The sequence below is a fragment of the Hemicordylus capensis genome, chromosome 11 (assembly GCF_027244095.1).
Source record: "Hemicordylus capensis ecotype Gifberg chromosome 11, rHemCap1.1.pri, whole genome shotgun sequence".
NCBI lineage: Eukaryota > Metazoa > Chordata > Lepidosauria > Squamata > Cordylidae > Hemicordylus > Hemicordylus capensis.
The window spans coordinates 12,030,765-12,043,143 of record NC_069667.1 but is presented as its reverse complement, the minus strand read 5'-3'; the positions used below and the strand labels follow the sequence as shown (position 1 = coordinate 12,043,143).

Sequence of the window (12,379 nt, the reverse complement as noted above, 5' to 3'; positions counted from 1 at the left end):
CACGGTGCTTCTGCTCTGCTACCTCCGATTGGCAAAGCACTGTGTGGGCAGGGTTTGCCACATATGACCTTAGTGTATTATATAGAGAGATCGATAGGGGAGGATGAGGATACAAATGACCATAAAGAGCAGAAAGCTGCAACAGACCGTGCATATTCAGTTCCGGACTTCCCTTGAGACATTGCCCTACTTCAGCTGCCATTCAGAAGAAGCAGCACGCATGGTAGAGTGGTGGACCCATGCAGCAAGAAAGGAGCAGGGTGGGAGGAGACACTTGCCCCTGGAACGGTGCCCTGTGCCTCGCGATCACTCTGGAGATGCCTGCCACCTGCTCCTTCCCAACCCCCAACCCCTTCTGCTTGCATTAATAGAGATCAACTAATCAGCTTTGAGGATTTGTAAACCAGATGCTTTCCCAAGAACCAGTTACATTTCCCTGATCCCTCCTTGCTCCTTTTTTAAAGCTCGTTTCTTTCTCCAAGAGAGACTTGTGCTCTCACATCTTAAAAATCTGCTTTACAAACTGAAACTGCAGGGGTTGTTTTAAGTAACTTGAAGCCTTTAAGTACACTCTTTGGAGTACTTGGAGGGACTGTTGTTTGTGTGATTCTTATGGAGTGAGTCTGAACTGCCTTCGGTCCATTGATCCTCTCTGGATAACGCCTGTGTTTCATAGAGGCAGACTAAGCGAATAAGCCGTAGAAGACAGGCAGGTAAATGTGGATTGAAAACAGAACTGTGTTTATTGTTCATTCGGAATGTATCTGTCTGAAGTGATGAACTCTTCCCCCCCCTCCCTCAATTTCTCTCCAGGTATGTGAGTTCTGCCATTGAACGACCAGGAGGCTCATCCATGAGGAAGGTAAATCATTGCTAAATCACTATAGTGGCCTAACAGAAACTTTTCATTGGGCAGGTTCTCATGATTTTTAAAAAAACAACCCTCTAGCTTACTGAAGAATCCCAGTTGCAGAGCGATGCACAGTCTCATGGTGTGTGTCACGAGAACAGACATTTCCATCAGTCCCTGATTGGTGCTGCAAACACCCGGGATTTAACCAGGATCGACCAGCCAAATCTATGATTAATGATCCTGGTTAAATATCAGTCGTTTAAATGTCAGTCGGATCCTGGTTAAATGTCAGTCGGTTAAATGTCAGTTGGAGCTGGGGTTGGCAAAGCGATCTTGAGTTATCACGGCGTCTTCCACAAGAGCATCCATGGCCTGCCAATTGGGCTTGTCTGGCAAGCTAGAGGATTGGGTTTTTTGATTGTGAGAACTACGCCATTGTAATTTCTAGATTTTCAGTGATGTCTCAATTTTTGTTTTTCTTGATGGACACATCTCACAGGGTTTCCAAGCAAGGAAATGCACACTTTCCAATTTATGATGAGGAAAACGTATTGCTGAAACAATTACGCTCTGGATCTTGCCACTTCATGTAACAACTGATTTGTTGGATTGCACCAGAGAGTCTGGGCAGAGTACAGACTTAGTCATGACGAAACACCATTGATATAATTGAGACATGGCTTATCTCCCATTAATTATGACTTATGTCTCATTAACAAGTCCCATTAATTACAATGGGATTTAGTCACGACTGGTTTTATCTGGATCCTGGCCCTCTCCTGACAACAGTCCATGCTTTAGAAATGTTCGCAAAGAGGACGTGATGGAAATAGCCACGCTCTGTGCCCCCAGCATAGAGGCGTCCTTACCAATATGAAGGATCTGTTTTGCAATGGGTTTGTGTAATTCGTTTTGAAAAGCCACCTGGCCATCACCACATTCTGTGGCAATGAATTCTCTGAGCCAGAGATTCTCAAACTTGGGTCCACAGATGTTGTGGGACTACAAATCTTATCATTGCCCTTCAACCATGCAATATACTTGTCCCAACAGGTGTGTTGCATGGTTGTTGGAAACACTAGGGATGTGCATGAACCACAGTTCAAGCACAGTCCAGGAGCGGGGACCGGGAACTTTAAGAAAGAGGAGAGCAGGTTCTTGCCTGCTCTCTGCCACCCCATGCAGCTTTTTTCTGGACATCCCAAGAATCCCCAGGCAGTGCCAGCATGCCCATGATGCCCGCACATGCGCAGAGATTCTCAGGACACACGCTGTCCCAGCAGGAAGCTGCATGTGGCAATGGAGTTCCAGGACCCCACTGTGCTCAAACCACAGTTTGGACCACAGTTTGTGCACTTCCCTACCAGTCACTCAGTGCTCTGGGCCTCTCCATTGCCCCTCTATCTATCTATATATTTCTCCTGGGTGTGCCCAGGAAAAATGCGTCCCGGCAGCCCAGCTGATTGGCTGGGCTGCGGGGGCGCCTGATTGGTCCTGGCGCACCCAGGAGAATTGCCTGGCTGGGCGGCTGCGGAGGCAAGGCGGCGGGCCCGGCTGTGGTGGACCAGGTGGCGGCGGCGGGCCCGGCCGTGGAGGCAAGGCGGCGGGCCCGGCCGCGGAGAAATGGCAGCAGGCCAGGCCGCAGCGCAGGCGGCAGTGGGCCAGGCCGCGGCGGCAGGCCAGCTAGAGGCACAGATGCTCTGTGCTCGGGCCCACTAGTTAATATTATTTTTATTATTTTACATTTATATCCCACTCTTCTTCCAAGGAGCCCAGAGCGGTGTACTACATACTTAAGTTTCTCCTCACAACAACCCTGTGATGTAGGTTAGGCTGAGAGAGAAGTGACTGGCCCAGAGTCACCCAGCTAGTATCATGGCTGAATGGGGATTTGAACTCGGGTCTCCCCGGCCCTAGTCCAGCACTCTAGCCACTACACCACGCTGGCTCCCCACACTGGCTCCCCTCTACCCAGGTAAGTCCCCAAAGCTACTTTCCTGAGGATGCCCTGCAACCTGGAGCCAGCTCTGTAAACTGGGCTAGTTCAAAGATGTGCTTCTGAGTCTGTAAGAAAGCAGTCCCCAGAAAAGCGGATGAGAAGAGAAACAGGGGCTACTGCATGGCCCTGCGGTCTCTGCCTTCCTCTCCTTGCACTGAAAAAGGCATCTCTTGGCTGAAAAGCATGCATTGCAAGCCGGGGGGGGGGGTGAAAGTAGAAAAGCTGAGTGACAGGATGAGTCAGGCTGGCAGAGAGGGGTCTCTCCAAAATCGGTGGACCCAGCCCTGTTCAAATTATCGAATCCGTTCTGACAATCTCGGGTCCAACCTGTCTCCCTCATCTTTGCATGCTTTGTGGAGGCCCTTCCCTGCCATTTCCCCAGGCACCATTCAGCCCCCTGCCCCCCAAACATCATCATGCAGATGCTCTTAGAAATGGGCAACGCAAGGCAAGTCGTGCACGTTTATGAGCCGAATGTCGCCGCCTGCCAGCCTGCTAAGAATTTCCACTTCCTCTGGGCTATTCTTCATGGAGTGAACTGGGGATAATTAGCTGAGCTGCCGAATGAAGCTGAACAGAAGGCCTGGCGTCCCCACTGCCTTTGGAGTACATTGCTTGAATTCTAAACTATATTCTAAGTAACCGACAGCAACGTTTTTGTAGCAAAGTGCACAATTAGGTAGGCATTCAGGGTTTCAAACAAGACGCCGGCGTGGGAAGCGGCTGCCAATAACAGTCATTTCCGTAAGTCTGAGATCCGTGACTCCTGACAGGGGCTGAGTAATCTGTTGCATCTGAGAGTAAATTTGTCATTGGTAGATGAAGCTGCAGCCCTGAGACAGAGATAATATAAGGGGTGTGTGTGTGTGTGTGTGTGTGTGTGTGTGTGTGTGTGTGTGTGAAAAGTTATAGCTTGGCTACTTTGATAGCAGTCTGCTGCAGTTCCCTAAACCTTGTTAGGAGGTAAAAACAACTGGGAAGATTATTGGAAAGCTGATGGAAGATTTAAGAATGAATCATACTGCTCCATAAGCAGCTCTGATATTTTAAAATGTATAGCCCTGGGGTTCTCAACCTTGGCTCCCCAGATATTGCTGGACTACAACTCCCATCACCCCCAGCCACGATGGCCTTTGGGCATTGGGGCTAGGGGTGATGGCTGTTGTAGTCCAGCAACAACTGGGGACCCCATGGTTATTGCAGAGTCTATTGTGGAGATATCCAGCAACTCCTCTTATAGGATTAGATTGGATCACTCTGCAAGCTCACATCTAGCAGAACTGTTTAGGGTTGTGAGAGAGCTAGTACATGCCCCTCCTTCCTTGAATTAGAATTTGGAACCATCAGTTACCTATTGTGATGTTTTTAATGAGTTATTTGTGGATAAAAAATTCACAAATAACATATTCAGGCTCATATTCGAGCTGACTTAGACTCAGACCCCACAATTATTGCAGAATCTAATGCAGAGGTATCATCTTATGTGGTTAGGCTGGATCAGTTTCAGTTTGTGACTCCTGATGATGTGGACAAATTGCTTGGAACGGTGTGACCTACCACCTCTTCTGGACCGTTGTCCAACATGGCTGCTTATACTATCTGGCAGGGGGGTTGTTGTAGAAGGCCTGGTAGATATTATAAATGCTTCTCTGAGGGAGGGCAGGATGCCTACCTATCTTGAGGAGACAATAATTAGAACCAGATTTTAACTGAAAATAGCACCTAGGGCAATACTGAAAATAATTAAAGGATATGCAGAGTAAACTGTGTCACTGCTTGGAATATATTCTGGTATTTCAGAAAGACAGTTAAAATGAGAGAAAGAGAGCAAGAAACTCCCAGTGGGCCTTAATATTAAGGATTTCACACTGATTCAAAGACAAACTCACCATTAATAGCCATATTATTAAGACAACACATTTAACTCACTTATCATAAGAAGCAAAGTAAGAGCAAATGAATACAATCCTCGCTCATAAGCTTCAGCTCAGTTTTCACAAGCCCTGATTCTCTGTACATAGTGCCAAACTGAATATGTGTACAGTGACCTATATTATATTATTTTATTTTTTTAAAAAAATTACCTGTAGCCCCTTCATGGGGCTTCCTAAAAGCTGGGGGGGGGTCTGCAAGGGTTCCCCCTCCCCCCACTGGCCTCTAGGGCCTTGCGGGGACCATTTGAGCATGTGCGGTGGCCATTTTTTAAAAATAACAATGGCCTGGCCTAGGGCCTCACAGAGGCCATTTGAGCATGCATGGTGGCCATTTTGTTTTTGGTGGCCATTTCGGTGGCCCCCCCTTTAAGTGGCACCCAGGGCACATGCCCTGATTGCCCCTTAATAGATACGTCCCTGGGTTATGTGCCACCTTGCAAACCAAAAGCAAGGCCAGTTCAGCTGCTAGCTAGGTGGGTCCAGACAGACGCCTGGGGCGGCAATCTGTGTGGTGCACTGTTGTACCCCACCCCCTTCACCCATGTGGGTGCCCCCTGGCCCTGTGGGTGCACATGCTCTCCTGTTCACTCGCAAGTGGGCGAGTGACTGAATGAGCTCTCGCCATCTCTGTCGCCTGCTTGGCTGCCCACCTGCTCTCCTCGCCACCTTCACCCGCAGCTCCTGTGTCACATTATAACTACGCTGCTGCATTGCTCGACTACATCATTGTAATGCACTGTGCTAGGCTGGCTGCCCAGAAGGAGCCAGCAGCCAGCGAAGGCTGCAGGGGTGTGTGTGTGTGTGTGTGTGTGTGTGTGTGTGTGTGCATATATATACATATATATATATATATATATATATATATATATATATATATATATATACACACACACATATAAACATATATTTACTTACGGTAAAAGACCAAACATAACATACATACAACAAGCAGCAAAAATACAATTATCAGAAGAAGAAAAAGGAAAAGGAAAGAATAACCCATAAAACATAAAACTATCTAAAGATGCATTTCTTCACCCAGACGTTTAACTGATATTGTTTTGATTGTTTTAATGTTGTTTTTAGAATATTGTTTTAAAATTTTAAAATGTGTTTTTAATTTCTTGCTTTAAAATTTTTTGTTTTTGTTTTTAATTAATCTTTTACTTTTAATCTTGTTGTAAACCGCCCAGAGACGCAAGTTTTGGGCAGTGTAAAAATATGATAAATAAATAAATAAATAACATATCAATTAAAATTTGTTAAAACATTTCTTATGTTTATAGCAGCTGCACAAAATCTGGCTGTGGCCAAGGTAATTCCCTTGTGCCGACCTGACAGGAAGAGCTCAATATAGAACTGTCCCAAAAATTTGCACAAATAAGGTTCAAACCAGGAAGTATGGATTGTTTTGTAAAAGGTACAGTGTAAAAGCGCATGTGCAGTTGTCTCAACCACTTCTGCACCACAGGGACATAGTCGATCCTTATAAGGGACGCCCTTATACCTTCCCTCCAAAACCATAGATGGCAAGACATTAAATCGAGCCTGGGAGAATGCTCTCCTTTGGGTCAGAGCAGACAAGTACGTAAGATACATTGCCAGAAGTGGGTAACTTGAGAAGTAATCATTATAAACTCCAATAGAGACCCTACTCCGGTCCCTTTGTTGCTCCAGGTCCCAAATTCTCTGTTTTAAGACTTTTTTTGACTAAATCTGGGCCTAAAGGGCATATGAATTGCTCAGAAAACCCACGATTACCCAGTATAACCTGTACATTTTTCTTCCAAATAGACTATTCATCCTTTAAAACCAAAGGAACCAAGCCCAACCCACGAGAGTTAATTTTGTGCCAGTAGTTAATTAAATGTAACCAAGCCTGGGCTACTGTCCTGGTAATGCCCGCCTCTAAATGAAGTGACACATTTGAGACACAACTCGAATGGAAAATACCTCGTAGAAATACCTCGGTGAAATCTCGTTTGAACCCGTTCAAGTGACTGTAGATTTCCTGTCAAAAAAAAATCTGTATTCCAAAATTTTAGCAGCAGGAATGGAATAGGCCCCTTTGGTGTAAAAAAAATTTAATACAGCTGTGACTGTATGTTGAGCCTTAGTGGTTAAATAGTCACAGTGGGGTCTCTGTGAGAGACGCTCATGGAGCACAAGGCCAAGATATGTATACACTTTAACTTGCTGAACACTATTATCATTTATGGACCAGCAATGCTTTTTTGATCTCTTACCACATACCATCACCTTGGTTTTGTGAGTGTTAATGGCCAGAAATTCCTCAGCACAAAGTTGTGCAAGAGTTCTCAGAGCCCTCCGAATGCCAACAAGTGTAATAGATAATAATGCTGCATCATCTGCATACAGCAAGATAGATATCATTCTGCCTGCTAGCTTGGGCTGATGAAAAACAGGGTCATCTAAGAGGGGGATTAAATAATTAATATAAAAATTAGGTAGGTGGGTGGGCGATGGGGCTGGACTGCCTGTCCACTCTGACAACAGGGACTATGAGACCACTCAGTCAACATGGCCTGCCCACCCACGTCCCTGCCCACCCGCTCAGAGTGCTCATGCAGGCAAAGGGGGTGGGGACAGTGTTGTTGACTACAATTCCCAAAATTCTCAACAAAAAGCAACTGCAGCTGGGGTTTCTGGGAGTTGTAGTCAACAACATTTAGGAATCCCTGTTAGAGGGAAGACTGGGGGTGTGGGGGGGGGCACTAAAGACCAGCTTGACCTGGGCACCAGCAATCCTTGGGCTGGCCCTGGATTAGGGGCTTCTCTTCCCAAAGGGGAAATTGGGAATTGTACCTCCATAGTGGTTAGGAGTTGCCATGACGCTTTCAAACACAACTGGAGACCTTCCAGGAAAAACAGACAGCACATCTATGGAGCACTGGTTCCTCCCACGTGCCCATTAAACTCATCATGATGCAATGGGTGCAACAGGACAATTAAAAATGAGTGTTGGAATAAGCAAAACAGCAGCAAAAATGATTCAATCCAACTATTGAAGTCAACATGATAAAAGCTTCATGCCACCCAAGAGAGAGAGAGGGGTGAGGCTGTGCCTGCTGCATTTTTCCAGTGGGGGGGAGTTCCATATGGGAAGGAGATGAAGTGGACACGTGCAGTGCTGGAGAGGCAAGGGGAGTCAGCAGGCCCGTGTTGGAATGGGGTGGCAGTATGAACTTTGCCCGACACACAAAGCTGGATGGATGCTGCCTTCGACAGCAAGCGGCGATGTGGGTGGGTAGGCAGAATGGGCCCAGAGGCGGGGCCAGATTTCAGCACAAGTGAAGAAAGCGGCAGTTTAGGGCCTCACATCATGTGGATTCTCTGAATGCCAAAGAATGACTAAATTTCATTTTTAACATAATTGGTTGAAAAATAAAGGAGAAAAGTTGGTGGGGGGGGGTGGAGACTCTAAAACAGACATCATTCTGAGAAGATAAAAATATAAGTATATGGCTACACAATTATTTATCATATTGAGTCTATGAATCTGTGCAGAAATAACTGTATGTTAAATTGAAATTTTATTAGATCAGCACCTTGTTTAGAGAGGTGCTCTTAGCCCTGGACTTCCGGGCAGAAGTCCAGGGCCTCCACACCCCCTAGGGGCCCCCAGATCCTCTGCAGTCTGTCCCGGGTGGTTTGGTCACCATGCCACTGGCACACACTGCGTGTCCTCTGCTTTACGGGGGAGTGAAGAAAGAAATATGTGGGGTGGGAAAATGTGAAGTTGTGTGTTGAAGTGTTTCTGGTAATGCATATGTACGTAAATATCCCTGTTTTATATTCTTACATTCTTGTGAGTTCGGTTGCTGTTTGTGCCCTCAAAGACCCATGTGTCAATAATAGTGTATGTGTGCACACGTGCATGTGTGTGTGGGTGGGGGGGGTGTGTGTGATGCTTAACTTGCAGCAGGAGTTGGGGGCTACAAAGGCCTTTAGGTCCAGGCTCCAAAATTACCTCAGTGCACCTCTGCTTGTTTAGACCAAAGGCCACCATCACAGTTACAGGCAGTGGTCGCCTCTTTGTACAAATGGTGCTGTGACCTTCAGCAGCATGGCAAGCAGGGGTGAGAGGCACACCGTGGTGGGGCTTCCAGCCCATTTCATAATGCTATGGGGCCTTTTAAGCTTGACAACACTTGGGTCCTCATCATGTCATAATCCAGCCCCACCCAGAATGTACCATAGCAAGCGGGGTGAGTAGGAGAAACGGGCAATGTCAGGGTGGACTCTGGCCCAGGGTGGAGACAGTGAGGCAGGCTGGAACAGCATCCTGAATCCTGCCTCAGATCGCAAAAGGCACCCAGCTACACTGCCCAGCAAAGGAACCTAGGGCGCTGCCTTCTACTGAGTCAGACCATTGGTCCATCTAGCTCAGCATTGTCTACGCAGACTGGTAGTGGCTTCTCCAGGGTTGCAGGCAGGAATCTCTCTCATCCCTATCTTGGAGATGCCAGGAAAGGAACTCAGAACCTTCTGCTCTTTCCAGTGGCCCCATCCCCTGAGGGGAATCTCTTACAGTGCTCACACATGAGATCTCCCATTGAAATGCAAACAGGGCAGACCCAGCTTAGCAAAGGGGTCGTTCAGGCTTGCTTCCACAAGCTCTCCTCAAGAGCTCTCTTCCTACTCAACAGATAAGTCACTGCAACCTATTGGTCAGAGAGAAGCTACTTTGTACAGAAATGTTCCTCAAAGCTAGAAGCAGGGAGCAAGATCCAAAAATAAAAGAAATTTTTTTTAAAATCACTTTGAGAAATTCCAGCACATTGCATTATAGCACAGTTAGCCCTTACCCATCAGAGTACTCAGTATAGAAATTTATCCAGCAATAGGCTGCTCAGTATGTGGGAGCGGGGGAAGAAGCAGTGATGTCAGACCACTGGCTGCAAGGGTGTGTGAACCAAAACCACAATCTCAGCATCCTGCGTGGCAGACACAGACACCGATGACGTGCCACATGCTGCGGTTTGTGAAAGAGCTGTAAATTAGGCTGGCGATTGCACATGCACACCCCTTCCTGTTTCCTTTCGCAGTTCAAAGCTCTGTTTGCTTGTAGGAAGCTGCCTCCTTTGAACCAACTCAGGCTGCTGGTCCATCCAGCCCAGTTTTGTCTGCTCTGTCTGGTTGTGGCCTCCAGGATCTCTAGCAGAAACCTTTCCTGCCCTGCCACTTGAGACCTTTTTCGGCTGAGATGCCTTGGCAGACAACTGGGACATCCTGCAGGCAAGACATGTGCTCTGCCACTGCCTTGTGGCCACTTGCCTTGCTTAAGGCCTGCTCCTTGTGCCACATGGAAGCAATGGCGGTGCCAAGGGGGCTAAGTGGGGCCTGAGCCCAAGAGCGGCAGTGGTGGCAGGATTATTTCCAGCCAGATAGTAAAGGGTTAATCTCACCTCTAGCTGTGAAGGGATGTGGAGGGTTTCATTTCTAAATGGGTTCCCGGCATGCCTGCTTTTGTGTCAGCTAGGCAGACAGACCAAAACAAAAAGGCCATTCACACAACCAACCACTGAGGCTGGGGCAGGCGGGTGGGGGGGGAGGGGGAGGCAGGCTTCTGCTTACCTTCCCCCAACACGACCGGGGCTTCTTCGGCAGCGGCGGCACCACTTATGCACCCACATGAGTGGGGGGCCAATGAAGAGGCCAGGTGGGGGAAAGAGCATCCCAGCCTCCAGGAATACCACAATGCACCCTGTGAGCCGCTCAGTGCAATGTGGCCATTCTAGAGGCTGGGACACTCTTTCCCCTGGCCTCTATGGTATCATGGGCTGCCGGTCGCCCGAACCGGTCTGCTGGCAGTCTGTGCTTTCACACAACCGGGCAGAAGGCTAGAAGGGTGTGGACACACCCTCCTACCTCACTTTTAGCCTGTGTAGAAAACCTGGACTACCTGGCAGGAGAGTGCCAGGATCCGTGCCGATCCTGACGCTCCACACAACCAGACCAACCCTGGCAGGGCTGGTTGTGTGGATGGCCCTAAAGACTCATTCAAGCAGACTTTTCTCTCCATCCAGACATGTAACTCAGCTAAACTTTTCCTTATTTTAAGTAAAGTTTCTTATAGTTATGAATTATGATTCTAAGTGGTTTCTTCAGAACCCAACGCTGCTAATAGGACCCAGCTGGAATCTAGCAGCCAGACCCTCTGAGGCAGGGGCGTAACTACCATTAGGCAAGGGGAGGCAGTCAACTTGGGGCCCCACTGCCTCGAGGGGCCCCCCAGAGGCACCTCACATGACTCCCCACCCGCCCATGTTGCACCCCCTATGAATTATGTTGAGTCTCTTGGAGATCGGCAGGAGCAGAGAGTAAAAAAACTAGGTTCAATGTGAACTGGATATTCACCGTATTCATAATGGGAATGTGAGTGTGAGTGCACTATATATTGTGAAGTGTGTTTGTGTGTGTATATCAGCGAGGGGCCCATTTTAAAATCTTGTCTCTGGGCCCCCTCCAACCTTGCTACGCCCCTGCTCTGTGGTAGAGGCACTGCTGCATGAGGTGCGTATGTAGATATAAGGCAGTCTAGAGTCATGTCATGTGGTGACTCTGTGCCCTTATCTCTATATGTGGTCCTGTATTTTCTTATCTCTAGTTGTGACTTGCGCAGCAGCTCCTCCTTGCCTGCCCTTCCCACCAGTCAATGGGCTCCCCCCCCCAACAGCCCCTATAATAGTGGAGGGGCCTCTGGAAGAAAGCAGTTGTATGGAGAGAGGGGGAGGAAATGAATTGCCACCAAAGGTTTCTCCATCCAAGGGTTGGAGGAGGAGGACTGGAGCTGCTGTTGCCTCCTACCCAGTGAGCTATGGGGAAGCTCACATGTGCCACTGGAGGGGTTTCCTGCATCCCACCTACCCTGGGAGCGAGTCATACCCCAAGGCCCCGAACAACCTGGCTCTGGCCCTCCAGTAAGACTCCCAGTGATTTTCTTTGCATTTCATAACCTGAAGCTCAGTGCTCAGCCAGCTGCTCGTTTCTCAATGAACTTGCTTAGATAGATTTTTTAAAAAACAAAAAAATCCTTCTTAATTATGTTCCTCTGAACAATGCAATTGCACATGGTGTTCGGCATACGAGGAGGAAAACAAAAAGAATGAGGCTGATGTATTCCTATTTTTAGACATGCTAATCCCTTCTGCTTTCTCTGATCTCTTTTGCTTGCCTGATCATCATCTTCAGAGTCTTTTGCAATGAACCAGCGAGGAGTTTGTTGAATGGATAATCTGCCCTGCACATCTTCTCCTTGGTTCCTATGGAGCTGTTCTCTCTTGTGTGTAATGCCTTTATGCCGTGAAGAAAGCGTTTCCAGGAGATTCCAAAAGTAGCATTTACTCTGGATTGCACCACGCCAGTTCAAGGGCTCTTTCGCCAGTTGTGAAGGAGCTGTGCACACGTGCATGTTGCCTTTGACTGTACCATGCAGTGCTTTTGAGCTCTTCAGCACACAGGGAGAGGGAATTTCTCTGCAGATCTCAGCACTGAGACCCCCTTGGCCAGGAGCCTTGTGGGGTCTGAGTTGGTAGCTTCACAAGCACAGACCTAGCAAGAGTGCCAAGT

General features: G+C 47.8%; 1 protein-coding gene across 16 annotated transcripts in view; it reads left to right on the top strand.

The window, feature by feature from the left end:
• Nucleotides 1-12,379, top strand: part of LOC128335599 (connector enhancer of kinase suppressor of ras 2-like) — a 443,349-nt gene that overhangs the window by 383,746 nt on the left and 47,224 nt on the right. For all 16 annotated transcript variants that reach the window (XM_053274147.1, XM_053274152.1, XM_053274150.1 and 13 more), the window contains one exon: nucleotides 814-862. In XM_053274147.1, coding sequence (XP_053130122.1) covers nucleotides 814-862 — 49 coding nt within the window. The remainder of the gene's footprint in view (nucleotides 1-813; nucleotides 863-12,379) is intronic.